This window comes from Argopecten irradians, chromosome 5 (genome assembly GCF_041381155.1).
Source record: "Argopecten irradians isolate NY chromosome 5, Ai_NY, whole genome shotgun sequence".
NCBI classification, from domain to species: Eukaryota; Metazoa; Mollusca; class Bivalvia; order Pectinida; family Pectinidae; genus Argopecten; species Argopecten irradians.
In genome coordinates, this window is record NC_091138.1 from 48,126,852 (window position 1) to 48,145,016 (window position 18,165).

The 18,165-nt window shown below is 36.6% G+C and overlaps 1 protein-coding gene across 1 annotated transcript; it reads left to right on the plus strand.

The window, feature by feature from the left end:
- The first annotated feature begins 2,158 nt into the window (after positions 1-2,158).
- LOC138324091 (uncharacterized) lies at positions 2,159-4,718 on the plus strand. The gene has a single exon (XM_069269152.1). It carries the CDS (start codon positions 2,905-2,907, stop codon positions 4,279-4,281), a length of 1,377 nt encoding a protein of 458 aa, XP_069125253.1. The 5' UTR covers positions 2,159-2,904; the 3' UTR covers positions 4,282-4,718.
- The last annotated feature ends 13,447 nt before the right edge of the window (positions 4,719-18,165 follow it).

Sequence of the window (18,165 nt, forward strand, 5' to 3'; positions counted from 1 at the left end):
AATAAATGGGTTCTATACAACATTGAAGGATATCTTACCTTAAAGAGAAATAATTTATCTTTCCATTGAGTGCTTGATGAACAAAATTGGCCAAGTATTGACGAAGTTATGGCTTGGTGAATCGGGAAATTTGCTAAAAATATGCTAGGTAGATAATTTGCATAATGTAGTCACGATATGTAAAGTTGAGAAGAGTTCCGAGAGAAAAATGAACATGGCGGTGACGGTTAAAGTAAGTGAGCTACACGATGTTTAAATGGAGTTTCTACAAAGTACGGGTCATGACACCTCCAAAGGAGATTGTGGATGAACACAGTTATGGGTACTGTTTACCACCACAAGCGTAGATTTTGTGATTTTGGCTTGGTTTTTGAGGTACCCATTAGAGCCGAGACGACATTTCGACCGGACAGGGAAATGTCTACCTAGCATATTTTTAGCAAATTTCCCGATTCATCAAGCCATAACTTCGTCAATACTTGGCCAATTTTGTTCATCAAGCACTCAATGGAAAGATAAATTATTTCTCTTTAAGGTAAGATATCCGTCAATGTTGTATAGAACCCATTTATTAAAATAATCACGATTTTAAAAAAATAGGCCCGTTTTTCTCGACCGCCGAGTTCATACCCTTGATACTATGATATATATATGTATACTATATTGGTTAATTTTTTTCGTGCCAGGTCCCTGTGCTATAGAATGAGAGAAGATTCATTTAGTATCACAAAGTATAGCGGTTATCCCCCTTGCTGCACGTCTGATTGAATACATAAATATTAAACATCTAATCTTCAGATGAACAAAAATAGCATTATCGTTGGTTATCCAGAGTTTTGAAAAGAAAAAAAATCGCAAAAGAACTTTGATCTTTAATTATCCATATCTAGTGAAAATACTTGAAAAAAAAGAACTTTGAACAGTCATATCAAAGAATGTTAATTTAAACATATCTTATAATACAAAGGATTGGACACAAGTTATTTTAAAAAGGTCCAATACCAAAACATGTATATCGATGGCCTTCTATAAGGTTCCAGCCAAATTCCCGATGTAACCTATGTAAGCCATGATAAGCATTATCGAAATCAGTAACTGATTACGGTAATTAGGACGGTCGATGGCGGGAAGCGTAGACGACCCACGTTATGGAAATTAATATTTGGTTTATTTTAATTACCACGTGGTAAATTATTCAGATGGCGATGATTCGTTTCGTATTAACGGTAAGGTAATGACTTTTACAATTCTACAATGATAAATCTCGTTTTACACTCCCATTTTCATAATTAAAGGCCCACTACTTTTGCGAAACAAAATTAAATAGTTTTTTTAAACAATAAAATATCCGAAAATGTATATAATTGCCGAAGAGGATGTTATAACACTAACTAAATGCTGTTTTACATTCCCATTTTCAAAATTGAAAACCGTTTCGGAAAGGTAGTGGCCCTTTATAAGCAAAAGCCAAAGTGGGCCTTTAAAGTTATATGAAGCCCTCCCCAACACAAATTACAATCATTTTATCAACAATATATGTAGATGGCACACACAACCAAAGAATGTATACATGTGAAGTATTGAACCCATCAAACCCGCAAAGGAAAGTGTTATAAACAATATTCGTTAACGGCCCCTCCTCTTTAATCAAAATATATTCAAGCAATTGCTTTTGAAATTCAAGGTACATGTATGTATGACGGCGGGACATTTCTTTTCTTTCATTGACATGCTAATTTGTATTTGCGGTGTTGATTTAAATGTTTAAATTAGGTCCTTTAAACGTAAATAAATATTCTATTGAGCGATAGAAAGTGTTTGCTATGAATATATGTGTATTAGGCATGTGAACTATCTTTCGTACCTGGCTGTTATTCTATTTAAATGTGACGTCTGCTTTGTTATCGAGACTACAGGTAGGTTTACAAGTGTTGATTACGACAAGAAGTCCACGGCTAAATCACGAGGCCACACATCGTACACTCCGGATACACCCCGCCCCAAAAGAAACACTCTTCTCTATACCTTAACCCAAATAAACAACCGACTCAATCTTATTTTAAAAGCATGACCAATTAAATCCCGGGTTACATATGTCACCCCAAACGTTCATGTTTGTAAACGTCTTATAGAAAGTGAATCGATATATTTCTCATGTATAACAATGCTTGTCGTCTATATAAGACCTATCTCCGGCGTCAAGCATGCGCAGATAACTAGAAGCGATCGGTATTTAATACCCTAGCACCCATGATTCTACACCACATAGACACATAATGAATGAAAGTTTCTGTGTATATGTAACGTTCCCGTGAAACCGACGATTATTTGGCTTGTCGACACGTCAGGAGGCGACACCGCTACAGTAGATTCCAAGGTAGGATGGCATTAGCTTTCATACACTGACTGGCTCGCGTATAAACTTTTTAGCTAATCTATTTTCTGGATAAGCTTTTAAATTGATCCTTTGTAAGGCCAAAGGAGAAGAAAATGTGTTCGTAGTACATTATAATTGTCAGACTCGAACTAAATCGCATAAATTCCGAGGGGATATTGAATTTTTCCGCCTGGTTTCAGTTTAACAATAGAATTTAATTATCAACTTGTGTATTGCTCCGAGTTGTACATCCAATGATATTAGAATATCACCGCATTTGGAAAATCACCGCATTGAACTTAACCCATAAAGTACGAGACTCTGAAGAGAGGCGGGGCTATAGTGATGAATATAAAAAGGATTTGATTCAGGATCGACGAACAGCTTATTGGATTGCTTAAGAAAGCGTTGGACCATTCTATGCCACGATAAACAACTGTTTTTTTGTGAAGTGTGTGCATGCGTGGATAAGCAATACCAGAATATCTTCTGAGTTTCTGGTTTGGAAATCTTGAAGAGCTGCCGTCATGGTTTTACGTGAACAAACTGTCGTCCAGATAAGTTCTCTGGTGAAAGATCTTGACAGGACGATGAAAATAAACGGTGGGTTAGAGGATATGGTCCAAGCCAACGATAATCGTCACTATATTCGTCGTGAAAAACCTCAGCTAAACTTTGGAAACAATGACAGAGTAAAGGCTTGTATAGGAAACCATCTTTTTCACGCCGTGTTCAAATGTCGGTTTAAGAAAGTTAAGCTGATGTTGGATCGAGGTTTTGACGTGAACATGAGAAATAGTTATGGATATAGTGTTCTTGTAGCAGCACTGCATATCGACGATGACGACCAACGAGAGAAAATGTTCCGAGTGCTTATTAATCGCAATGCGGATCCCCTCCAGAAGGACCCTAAGCATGGCCGCCACGTCCTTTGCTGGGCATCCCTTCTGGGTCGTGTTAATGAGGTCAAGTTCTTATTGGATATGTTCAAAGGAGACTTTGACCTTCACGACAAGGACAAAGAAGGGATGACTGTTCTTCACCATGCTGTTCAAGCTGGACAAGAGGAAGTGGTTACCATGCTTTCGTTAGAGTTTCGTAGATTTGGCTTGTCGGTCGATGTTGTGGATAACCTTGGACTGACTCCATACCTACATGCACGTCGACTCGGCTATAGTAGCATCACGCGGATACTTCAGGAACAGGGACGCGCCTGTCCCGGCCAGGGCGACATGTTTACGTTCCGTAATGGCCGGGAGTGGTCTTCCCTTGGTCGAGAAGAACGTCACGTGCAACAGGCTCAAGAACGCTTCGGAGATTACATGAAAGCCGCGATTCTTGGTCGGAGTAGAGTTATACATCGTTACCAAAATAGAGCACCTCTTATCAAAGTAATACCACCGGCCGAAGAAGATGTCGTAGATAGCCCGAACCGAATCAAATTTGTCGTCAAGGAGAAATCACCGACGGGGGGCACCAAACGCGTGTCCTTCGCCCCACCTCCCGCGGAACCCCGACCGACACATTTGACCCTGCCATCGGATGTGACCCCTAGACCAAGTATGGCTTTAACTATGATCGATATGACTCCCGGAAGTAAACAAGTGGACCATTTTAAAAGTAGTCAAGCGGAACCACCAAAAGTCGTCGAAACTGGTCGCTCACACAGTCATAATGCGACCATCGAAAACATGTTCGGTGTTTTAGCCCAGCAAAACGCGCCATCTTTCCGTCCAACAGTTGTTATACCGACAGCGGAACCGGAAGTTATACCCTCAAAGCAAAAACGCTCCACTCTTGCCATACTTTTTGGTAAACAAAATAAAAAGAAAGTAAAATCGCCCCGAGGGTCGGAGAAAAAGAAATGCACAAAGGAAAAGAAAACAAGCAAGGGGCGTAAATAGCAAGGATACATGTTACGGGAAACATTGCTTACGACAAACATTCTTCTTGCATCCGGGAAGGAAACCAGTGGTTTTACTCACATTAGAAATACACGTCATTGACTTTTAAATGTGAAGAAGTTTCATTTAATCAAGGTGTGTATACCTGTTTTTTATTGTGAGTAGGTATTAACAAAGATATAAAGTCTAAGCAGTGCGTTAAACTTTACCGGGCGAAATTGTTTCCTATATCAAGTCCACGCATGATGGAGCACCTTTGCACACCATAATGTACCAAGTGACAATTGTTTAAATGTATGATTTAGAGTCTAGTCTACCTCAGAGAATTGCTGCCGGCACGATTTAGTCTTTATTTAGGAATTTGATAGATTTTAATTTGTATTAATCTATTGAATGTTCTATATTTAACGTTAATTGATAAATATCTGTTATTACTAGTGCAGAGTTCAGTTGTTTGTATTTTATAAACATGCTTTATTAGAATAGGTTAGCGGGCGTTCAATACTTTAAGTATTCTATTTATGTTTAAATGTCGATAGGATTTCTAAACAATTTGCACCAAAACTATAGTCCATAAATTGGAACAGCAAGTGTGTCTACCCGTGTAAAGTAAAATATCTATGAAAATAGGACCAAGATACGGGTAAATGAGGCCTTTTTTTACATTCTATATCAGCGGCATTGATGGTTAAATTAAAAATACCATCATGCTACAACAAAAACGTGAATGAATGTAACCAAGCCACTTACTGGACGCACCCTTGATACTCCAGGGTTACTATCACTCCCGGGATATGTCATTGCCAAACTGAAGGCTCTTTGTGCGGCAAAGTTGGTCCTTTGATATACATCAACAAAATCGAATAACGATGTGACTTTGAAGTTGGGCGTCGTTCTCTCTGTTATCTCTCAGGCTGGTGATTGGTCAGTTTTTGTCCCCTGAACTACTTTCAGTTTAAATATGAGATATACCAGCGGTGGATATAACGCCAGTGATAGTAACCTCAGGAGTATCGAGAATGCACAACATGTTGCCCTCGGTAATCCAGATCCTAATAATCTTGGCCCCCTGAAAGTAACCTATAGGCTATATCCTCTGTACTTCATTTTCAATACAGTTTGTCTGATTTCTAACATTACAAGATGCAGACAGATAGACGTATGACAAAATGACCTGAACACAAATAAATAGTCAGAGGACGAAATGTCTTGAACGCAGAAAGATAAATAGTCAGAGGACGAAATGATTTGAACACAGAAAGATAAATAGTCAGAGGACGAAACGACTTGAACACAGAAAGATAAATAGTCAGAGGACGAAATGACTTGAACGCAGGAAGATAAATAGTCACAGAATGAAATGGCTAGAACACAGAGAGATAAATAGCACAAAGGGCGAAATGATTTGAACACAGAAAGATAAATAGTCAGAGGACGAAATGACTTGAACGCAGAAAGATAAATAGTCAGAGGACGAAATGACTTGAACACAGAAAGATAAATAGTCAGAGGACGAAATGACTTGAACGCAGAAAGATAAATAGTCACAGGACGAAATGGCTAGAACACAGAGAGATAAATAGCACAAAGTGCGAAATGATTTGAACACACAGAGACAAATAGCCATAGGACGAAATGACGTGGACTCACAGAACCATTTAATGACACAGAAGACCTGTGCAAGCTACTGTATGCAAACTATTTCGAAGATCCGAAGATTTTTCATATTTAAGAAATGTAGCATGAATTTCTTTATGTTCGGTAAAGAAAGTTTCCTGGAAGTATGTTGACAGATTTTCTTTATAACAGAAAACGTTTATGTGGATTTTAATCAGATTGTGTTTCACATCAGGACTCAGAAACAAATTACGTGGAGACAATAGAATATATCTGTCAAAAAAGGACATCAAACCAGATAAAATGTCGCATCACATCGAGTCGTTATTGGCAAGACACAAGAACACATCAAAGCGATGGCGTGCCAAGAAGGTGAAAAGCAGAACACTAAGCTAAGTTCAAACTGGACATAAAACTCGTATCACAGTTCGTGTACAAAAGTCAAATCACTCTGTCAGCGGTATTACGAAAACAAACCGTGCCACTCTTTGGAGCCAAGCAACTAATTCGAACCTTAACCAAGATAATGAAGTCGAACCGCGGCACAAAAGTCAAACCATGGTATCGAATATAAATCTCTGTACGTCAAACCCCGCACGTGCGTGTGAATTACAACACTACATCTTCATAAAGCGATGCACATTTCATTTTGATATTTCTCAAGCAGACAGAAGAATCCGTATTTACTTATAATTTAATATATAATATTAAATATATATATGTTAACAACGGCTATAGACTGTTGTTTATATTGTTGCGAAATACCTCCTTATAGTTTATATTGAAATCAAAAATAAATATAGCGTTTTGTATAAGAAAATGCGGGGATGAATGACCATTGTTTAGCTTTGTTGTAGACTTTAAAGTTGCAAACAGACAGTCTTTGACTTAGTGCTAGCTGGGTCGATAGGGTTTTAACTGATATTTAAAACAAACAAAGAATTAATCAGTCGTAAGAACTTGACCGGTGGTTTTGGGGAAACTTTGACCCCTCTTACGATACGGGAAGCTCGCGGACTACAAGATTTGGAAATTGTTCTAAGGAAATCTAGGTCTAAAGGTGTAGGTTTACGTTCGCATATTTATCCGATGTAAATAGCACATATTTCAATATTAAATACCTTTAAATACATAAACTACTTTTATTTCTCGCCGATAAGGACACCATATAGCTAAAGACATTACCCTGTATAATGCCTTGTACACCTGTATAAACTGTGTTAGAGTTAAGGCGGCATGCTACCTAATAGCACACTTGTAATGTATGACAGAGTTAAGGCGGTATGCTACCTAATACCATACTTGTAATGTATGACAGAGTTAAGGTGGCATGCTACCTAATACCATACTTGTAATGTATGACAGAGTTAAGGCGGTATGCTACCTAATACCATACTTGTAATGTATTTCAGGGTTAAGGCGGTATGCTACCTAATACCATACTTGTAATGTATGTCATAGTTAAGGCGGCATGCTACCTAATAGCACACTTGTAATGTATGACAGAGTTAAGGCGGTACGCTACCTAATACCATTCTTTGTAATGTATGACAGAGTTAAGGTGGTATGCTACATAATATATCTGTACCATACGTGTAATGTGTGCCTTGGTGATGGCGTTATGCTACCTAATACCATACTTGTAATGTATTTCAGGGTTAAGGCGGTATGCTACCTAATACCATACTTTGTAGTGTATGACAGAGTTAAGGTGGTATGCTACATAATATATTTCTACCATACGTGTAATGTGTGCCATGGTGAAGGCGGTATGCTACCTAATACCATACTTGTAATGTATGTCAGAGTTAAGGCGGTATGCTAAGTAATACCATACTTGTAATGTATGATAGAGTTAAGGCGGTAGGCTACATAATGCATTATCCATACATTAGTAAATGACAAAGTTCTTGATTTAAGCAATTATATTGGGGTTTTTTCCGTATCTATGGGTGAAGTACTAATTTATCTCATTTAATACACTAATATTGTCTGAGACTGTACTATATGGCTGCCATGGAAATTGTGACATAATAAAATTTGAACGCGTCGTGCTTTATAATTTTCAAAACCATACGGATTTCCCCTCGCGGTCTAGTTATTTATTCTAACTACATGTATTTGCAAATGTTGTAAAAATTGCCAAATTGACCATTTGTACAATGTACCGTGCAGCGCTGACAAACACTTAATCTTATAGTTAAGCTATAAATTCTTTACAAGACGTACCATAAAGCGTTGACAAAAACCTAATTCTATAAGTGGCTGACCAGTGACCACCACTTGACCACTGTCTGGTAATATGTACCCATATATGCATAGAGAAAATAAGGCCGCGATCAGCGGAAAGACATTAAATTGTTTGCTATAGAATTAAAGTCGATGAGATCCGGGGTAATCCATTGTTGGTTTATGTACACAAGTTTTATTAGAACTATTATCAAAATCTAAAGGTGCTACAACTGTAACAATTCTATTATCGCATTACTTAGGATTACACGGGTATTATTTTTCGTGTAAATTCTCTAACAAAAAGGAAATATCTCAATTATGGCCTTCTGATTATATATGTACATTTGTATAAGCTTTCCTAAATGAAAATTGAACGTGTTGAAAAAAGGCCACACTGGTCTAGTAACCTATATATTGGGGTTATGAGATCCAGGTTCTTATGACAAATCGTCATTTTTGTAGGTGGGTGTTTTTTTCTCAGTGAACTCAGAATTAGAATTCAACGTCTGAAGTGTTCTATTGCCGATATACAGATCAAACATTTGTCACAAACAATAACAAGCAATCCCAGTTTCCTAAGAACCCAACACCAAACTTAGATGTAAATGTAGTTCGATTTTCCTCTTAATTGACACCAGATATCGACATAACGATAGACAGATATTAGCTGTAGTCCGACTTTCCTGTGAATCCGATATCATATGATGATTGTCTTACAGACAGATCCCAAGTACATTATACCCAAGCATCCCAAAACATACAAACATTTATACACCGCAACACTTGCACTTATGAGAGAGTCGTCCTTAAAATCACCCTGCCACGGCTTTAATGTAATTGGACGCTGGACGCTAATCTCATGTATATAAACCAAGCTAAATTATCTTCTAGAAAGTTTTTGCCTGGGCCCTGGTGTCAGAATAAATGGGATATCGAAAGAGATTGAGCTATGTATATATTCTTTGAACCATATGTATTAACATTTGCACCCCATTCTAATTTAATAACTTGACAGTTATCAGTGGTGCAAGGAAGTCGGAGCTCAAAAATCGGGACACAAAACACCGACCTGCACTGAGTCAGTAGCCGGCGATCGCCATTCTAATCTATCAGGGTTACTTCCCTTCGTTTCATTACGTCATTAAAACAAAGGGGGGTAACTCTGATAGACAAGAATGGCGATCGCGCGAACACATGTGCTAACTGACACGCGTTGAAAGCAAAAATACTTTACGGCAACCAAGCTACATCCATTTGGCTCGTTCGAAATCGTTAATTCTGATAATCGATGTCCTTTATATTGTGTGTTATATGATGCATTTAATTACTAGACACCTTTTGTGAGTTCTACAAATAAACAAACGCCTCGTCCTTTGGAACCGAACCGAACTAAGCCATGGAAAGCCGATACACTAAGTGATTTTCCATGTAGGACGTTGACTACAAATCGATAATTCACGCTTTACTTATTACGGAATAGCGATAATTTATTCTGCGTGATGTTGGGATATGGTAATTAATAATTCTGTTCAATATTTAGCTAACATTTAAAATGATAGCGATATGTTCACTCAACCATTATTTATCGAATCTCGAAGAATGTAATAAACATTTTCTTTTTTACTATCTTATTTTAAGCCCGTTGGGCAAAACAGTAATGATCTATATTTTTTCCCATTCAACATCTTATTTAAAAATGCTGTTTATGAATTTACCTTCGGTAATCATAGTCTTTCGCATTTTATGGCCATATTTTTTTTTATTTAATGCATATTAAATTCAAATGGCGAATTTTAATTAAATAACGTAGTCAGAATTCTTATGAGAAACTACTTTAATAGGCATTTAATAGTTGATATATATACTTTATTTAGTAAACAATTACCGGCCGTCTTGTGTATGTGTTGATTCTTGTTTAACGTGTTATACGGAAAGGACCAGGGTCATTCAGTATAAGGACGTGCCAAATTATTCTACTTAAAATATACAGACCCTCTCTGTGATGTGTCATACTGGGACCCGGTATTATATGTGAAAATACAATCCCGGAATTACACATGCAGGGGTGTTTTATGCACACATAATCATTAATTATGGACCTTTGCTGAGGTCAATATTAGAGAGCGCAGCGAACGGGCCGACACCTACCCGCAAGGGAGCTAACTCTGTAATATGCAAAGACGGAATTACAGCAGTTAGCTCCCTTGCGGATAGGTATCGATTGTCACGTCATTATTTTGTGAGTGCAATTCACGTCATTTTCTCCGAAAAGTATGACGTTACGCTCGAAAACACATGACGTCATAATCAATACCTACCCGCAAGGGCAAATAACTCTATAATATGCAAATACGGAATATTCTTAAAGACATCGTTTCCAAAATGGAAGCATCCAATCTCTCCCATGGATCATTGCGATCCCTGCATTCAGGACAGCACAATGAAGTCTGTGAGATATTGGGAAGCACCCAGTGGATATGCAAAATATTTACCTACAAGTGACCATGTACAATGTATAAGCCAATGATAATTCTGACAAATAAGAACCTAGCTATATATATATTACTATAATTGATTCTCAGGCCCCTGTGCATACGATTCGTTGTCTGAGTTAACCACTTAGTTACCATCGTTGCTTTTTGTTTGTGGTTCCTTAACCGATCATGTTCGCTAAATGACGTCATTTGAAAATGAAAATTGAGAACTTCAATGAAATCGTAACAATATTCTTCATATTACGCTCCGAAATGAAAGGAAATCAGACTTCAAAGTGTTTATAAACAAACAGGATCTCATTTAAAAGTCCGAATTATTTACAATACACAAACTTTAATGTTGTCTTTACTAGCGAAGAGAGTTTGCCTAGACATGTATTAAGGGTGTTTTCACGGAATAGCCTTGGAATTTTAAACAGACAAAAGCGACAGCCTTGAAAGTCCCAAGTACCGCCAAGTACGGACCGACTGGTACCATAAGAACGACTTATCGCTATATTCCTGCCAAACACGTCTGTATGCTTTATGTTGGCCAAAATGTCATGATTATTGTCACCTATGTCTAATATTAAGCCATTATTGTCGCCTAATTATCAACAGGCCAAGATTTATAAATATTTTCTTTTTCTGCTAAACTACTCCAAATGAATAACTACAACCGTTAATATTTTAAACCCCGCTATCGTATTATGTTGTCAATTGTTGTAATATCTTATCAACATCATCACAAAATATTAATGAAGCCGTAATTATCCTATTCATTGTCCGCGTCAATAAGAGCATAATAATTTTAGGAATTTGATATCCGTGTCATTTAAATTATGACGATTCTGCTATAATTACCATTCACATAGAAGAATGTATTTTTCTCTATTTGACACAGATTGCTCACTCTATACCGTAAATGTTCCACAATAAACCTATTACAATATGCTCCCCGTATTATACCGTAAATGCCCTTCAACCTTTCACGATATGATACATATATCATAAATCCACCATGCATCTATCCTCGGTACTCCAGGGGTTACTATCACTGACGTTATATACACCCCTGGACTATCTCATAATACAAGACGTCCGAACACAGGGTGAACATTTCACAACATTCACACACATTTCACCCCGGTGGGCTTTTCTGGAAATATCACAGTAAAACCACGTAGTTTTATTTTCATTACAACTGGTTTATTTCCGATATATGATATGTGCAAATATTAATGTACTCTAAGACTGAATTGCCCCTTAAATATTGACAGGAATTTGGAATTAGTTTTTATTTTTGTAAATACTGTTGTTTGTATAATAGTTGTCACACAGCCACGAATAAATAAATAATTTACATATATGTAAAACGAAATATTATGCTTAAGATTTAATACCATGTTTTCAACAATAAAATTTAATGCGAAATGAAGTGATTGGTACTTATAACGTGTTTCTTGATAATCAAAGCAAATCAAATGTGCATTAAAATATAATATATGTCTAGTCTTCGTGTAAAAATATCGAATACGTGACTGCTATTTTCATGACTGTTACGCAAAATGTACATTTTAAAACCAGAAAAATGCAAAATAAATTGCTTTTAATGTCCATGTATGCTGCCTTTGTCCATATACTTGAACTAATGCTCCACAATAGGAAATCGTTTGTAACCTTAATGACACCGTTGTGGCACAAATGGAATGTTTATTAACCTCCCAAATGTAATACACAAATACAAACGTCTACTTCATCATTAAAAGTTTTCTTAAAGACAGGATTCTTTTGTCGTAACGAAAACTCCGCCCGTATTTGTGTGACAGGAAAGTGATGCTATCATGGATTTTATCGATTTCGAAAGTGTAGCTCTAATGTTATCAAATATTCCACTTTGATGGCAGTCGAACCTGCTTACTTTAATTAAGCCTCTTGTATGTCTTTTCCTCTCGACACTGCTGCTTATCGATCGAGGTGATTGAAGACAATCGTGCCGTATTGCCTTTTCCGTCATAACTGCACGCTACGTTACCGCAAAACATATGAGTTTATCATTCAGAGATGTTTTCAAGTAAATATTAGTTGTCTGTGTCTCATATTGCGGAGGGCGGTGGTAGCCGAGTGGTTCAGATGTTCCGACAGTGACTTACCACTAGCCCTCAGCCATCTTCAATACGCCAGGGATTACTATCACTGCCGTTATCGCCACCCCTAGAATATGTTATAGCAAACACGAAGGCTCAGTCTTTGATACTAAATGAACAGTTAGTTGGGTCCTTTGATGTACATTTAAAGAATAGATTAACGATATAATGTGGTTGACTGTGTTGCTTTGAAGATGGACATCGCTCTCTGTGCAATCTTCAAAGGAAAATTCTTTCTAAAGAACTGTCTTCAGTTTTACTTTAAGATTAAGGGGGGGGTATAACGACAGTGACAGTAACCCCTGGAATATCGAGGGTGCTAGTCACGGGTCGTGCATTGGTGTGTTTTCTTCGTTTACTTCATCATTCTCCAGCTTCATATCCTTGTACATCACGTAATTTGGTGTTCTTGGTCAAAATGTAATAAAGATGACCATGAAAATCACCCAGAAAGGGCTAAAATTGTCTGTTACACATTGACTCGAAACACAGATGTGATGTCAGGACTTCGATGTTAACTCGAGTTCGAGTTACACATCTATTTAGAAGATAGTCATACTCCATTCATTTCTCGGCTTATTAAGGCTGAGTCATTTTGGTTAGGACATTGACTTCAGACACACATCGCTTAGTTGTTAGGCTCGCGACAGATATGATTTTAATATATCCAGGTTTAATATGAATTATGGAATGGATCTGGAGTCTATATCGAGATTGGCTTTATAAACAAGATTTTATATGACTCATATAGCATTGTATCTTATCGCCCTATAGATAAGTCTCGTGTCGATTTCGGATCTTTACCGACACCCGGGTTCTTAATTTAAAAGTGATAACATGTAGATAATATATATATAGCTATCGGAGGTTAAAGGGCATGGGGAGATTATTAATCGCAATATTTCGGTGAAATTTCCGAAAATCTTCGGAAAAAACATTTCGGAGAAATTTCCGGCAATCTCCGGAAATTATGTATTTCCGAAGATTGCGTGAAATTTTTCCTTTATGTTGCGATTGATGTACTGTACGTGCTCAGGTTTTCTATGCCAATCTGTCCAACAATGGTAACGAGCGAGCGTACACATTATGTGTCAATCGACTAGCAATTAATTAGACGTAATGATAGTCGTCTGATTGGACATGCCCTATACTCTGAGGGTTAATATCACTACTGTTGTATCGACCCTTGGGATATATCAAAACTGAAGGCTATGTGTCCGACCACAGACGAGGAGGTAGTTTGGTCCTTTGATGACATCAAAAGAATCGAATAACGATATGTGGTTGAATGCGTGACTTAGAAGTTGGGCGTCGCTCTCTCTGTAATCTTAACAAAAATCTATATATACAGGTTGATTGGTTATTGTCTTTCTTCTGAACTGCCTTCAGTTTCGCTACGAAATATTTCAGTGGTGGATATAACGACAGTGACAGTAACCCCTGGAATATTGAGGATGATATATATATATATGTGTGTGAGTGTGTAATTAGTCGTAATATAATTGATAGTCGTCTTATTGGAATACTCTTTAGATACGATATCTAAAAGTAAACATTCTATATGAGCCAACTTATTCATATGTCTGATAAATTTTCGTAGACTATATCAAGGTGTTCGGAGTTTGCTCCCCTTCACCCAGTACTATATCTAATCGATTGACTGTTTCTCTACTCGATTACTTCCCTTCGTTCACTCCTACCTCATGGCTACAGACCACAACTGCTTTCCCGAACAAAAATGGAATTTATCAATACATGGATATGTTTAAATTTTACAACGATTCAATTTTACTTATTTATGTCAAAATCGCGGCAGTCGAGTTAAAAAGTGTCCCAAAACCTATTTGTCGATGTATTTTATATCGCCAATGTACCACATTTATTATGAGTGTATACACATGTAGATCTATATTTTCTTTATATTGTATATATTGTATATCATATATTTATCTTGACCATGAGTGAGACGAGCTGCTAAGCTCAACATGTAATCAAGTTTAAATAAAGTCTATTATTATTATGTACCTATACCTTTTCCGAGATATTTTCGCTAATATGCCACAAACCTACAATGGTACTCCCGTACTCATGTGTATCAACATCTAAACTAGATCAGATAACGTTTTATATACACAAAATCTAGGAGAAAAAACTCACTTTTACCTGCATCGCAAATGATCGTGACATTGTATTGAGAATTCGTTATATATATGTCAATTAAATGGCAGTCATAAAGAACAAGGTGAATGCACCTGCTAAAATGATACAAATATCGACAAAATGTCACCAAAGGATGGACACAGGGTGTATAATTACCCGCTGATTCATTTCTTGACTTCATTACAGATACATTTGCCAAAATGCTATTGCATGCCATACGTTAGCGTTAATATGACATTCTATTGTTCCACCTGTAATGTGTTGCAAATGGTATTGCAACATTCTATAGTCGTGGATTTTTTTCCCACGTTAATACCTATATATAAATGTAGGTCAATGATAACCATGTTACAAGTGTAAGTTAAAATCGCCAAGAAATGGTTTGTAATTATCCAGCTTTATCCATATTACATTTTAAATACGAAAGTAAGTAATTTCGCTCTAAAAGTACCAGGGAATCGCTAGAGAAAATATTCATACTATCAAAATTTTCAGGTGGTGGGGAGTTACCTATATAGCTAGGTTCGTCAGGGAATCAGCGGGGGCTACATGTATGATATGGTACCGACTGTACATTTAGTTTCATTTAATTGAAAACTTATGGAAGTAATTAAGCTGACAGCCTCTATCATATATGTCGTGAATGGTAAAGCACATTTCAGTATTAGTAATTACAATACATGTTGTCCTTCAGATGGTTTCCCAGCATGGTTTCAATGTCTTTCGTGGTTTCTGCGTTCAAGACCGATTTTGGCAAACCATTCCTGACATTACCAACCACATTCATCATCCCTGTTGTTAGTAGATATTGGTGTATTATTTAATTGTTTTATCATCTTTACTATCACTGGTTTATATTTCACTAAATTTAGACTTCTGTGTGATGTTACATGTATCTACAGTGTATACGTAGATACCATGCTTTTTGGTGTATACATCAATGTGTAATGATTTCTACGTGTATCTCGTTGATACTTTTTCCTCTTGAAACAGTTTATGGGGGGGGGGAGACCATGAAGGGTAAATCAGTAGGAAAATGCAGTAGTATGATGTGTAATTTATAGACTACATTTTGTATTTTGAAATTATCACTGTATTCATCATCACTATTGTGTTATGAATATTTGTTTCTTTTAGAAATGCACGAATTAAATTATATTTTGAATACACCGACAATGTTAAAAGTGTCAAAAAATGCAAAGAAGGGAACCTGATTTTCAGTATTTACATATGTATTTAGATTTTATACTGCCTCATTGTAAAATATATCAAAAGCTGAGCCGTAGAAACTTAATCCGGTTTCATGGATTGCTTGAAGTATTTCGGTACAAGTTGCTTTGGAGATAATTCGGCAGCAAATAACCTTTCATCCACATTGTTTCAACTCTGAGTTCGCCCCTGACTTAAGGAGAATAAAACAATAGCTGCAATAATATAGCGAAGTCAGAAAGATATAAAGTTACTTCAGAAACGAAGGGAAGTAACTCTGACAGATCAGAATAGATTTTGTATCAGAAACTCGCGCCTCGGAGATTGCATTGCTAATAGAAACAAGTTTTATTGGCCTCAACATAACTGTATAGAAAGCGTCTTCGAGGAAGAGTAATACAATTTACTTTTTAACAACTACTATGTTAAAACGTTTACCAATTTGCAAACTCACACAAGATGTGGTCACGTTAAGCATTAGCTACAATTGAATTAATGGTTTTTAACAACTGAACAAAAATTACATTTAAAGTTTCCCAATGGATGTGTCCAATTTACTGAAATCAAGACAATTTATCAATCGTGAACCTACGGCACTTTCCGTATTTTAATTTTCTCGTTTACTGAAAGTGCCGAAGGTTTTCGATTGGGCAGTTTATATGATTTTATCTATTTACGAGTACGTTAGTGTACAGACAAAGGAAAACACTGTTAGGCTAGATATTATTAGAATAGATTCCTTATACACATACATTCTATACAATCACAAAGTATATCGTTATGTGATTTCTTTAATGTACATCAATTGACCAAATAATACCTGTTTTTCTCTTGTCACACAGAGAACCTTCTGTTTGTTAATGACATACCGCAGGGGAGGACAATGCGACAATGATAGTAACCCCTTGAGTATCGATGATGGTACAATACATAATATACTGTTACAGTGGCGTTTTTCGTGGAGTGGAAATTTCGCTTTCATACACCACAGGAAAATATCGATGTGCTTTCATGTCAACACGTGTCAATGTTGGCATATTAAAGGCCCACTACCTTTCCGAAACGGTTTTTGATTTTTAAAATGGGAATGTAAAAAGAGATTAATAATTTTGTCGAGTGGCAAAAGTTATTAACTTAACGTTAATACTACACTTATTATCAATTCCTAAGCAATAAATAAAATGTTAATTTTCATAACGCGGGTCGTCTTATGTTTTCCCCCGTCGTCCTAAATACCGCGGGGTAGTTGACTATCACTGCGGCAGACGGTAAAACAGCGAGAATGACTCTCCATTGTTATCATGTATTACGCAGGAAATCTTGCATATGTTTGGTGTTGTAACCTCATCTTAGGCCATCGGTATATATTTTCTGAGGTAATTGATGTTTTAAAGAAATCTTTATATTTTGCTCCGGAAAGTTAGTGGGCCTTTAAGGTTTCTTCTTCACAAAATTTCATTTTAGGTACAAAGGACTATTTTTTCACACCGTGAAGAGTTTGAAATTAAAACTGACTTAAAAATGTCCACATATGAAATTATCAACATCTACCATAGTAATTCTCCTCGTAAGACTTTTTCAGATTGCTTGGGGGAACCTGAAGTTATAAATCAATGAAATAATTTGATAATGGAATACGGTGTACTTTGTGAACGTAGAATGCTTACGCTGTCAGTTGCCCTTGTATGCTGGTCATTTGTACTTAGGTTTTTTTCTTGATTACATGGAAGCAAAAATTGGTTACCTATACAGATAATGTATATATATAGATATAAATGCAATTAACTAATTAATTTATTGATTGGCAGCTTGCATGCGTGATATACATTTACCTCGAGCGTTTGTTAAATGTCAAAATCCACCGATAGGCCTACGATGTCAAACGAGGCGACATGCGCGTGACTACGTGTATACATGTCGAAATTGCCGTACTTCGTACGTATATCTATATTTATATATATATAACTTACGCATATGTTCCATTTCTTTTGATACAACATTATTTCTTAAGGATACAGAATCTCGACATCAGCTACATATTGTGA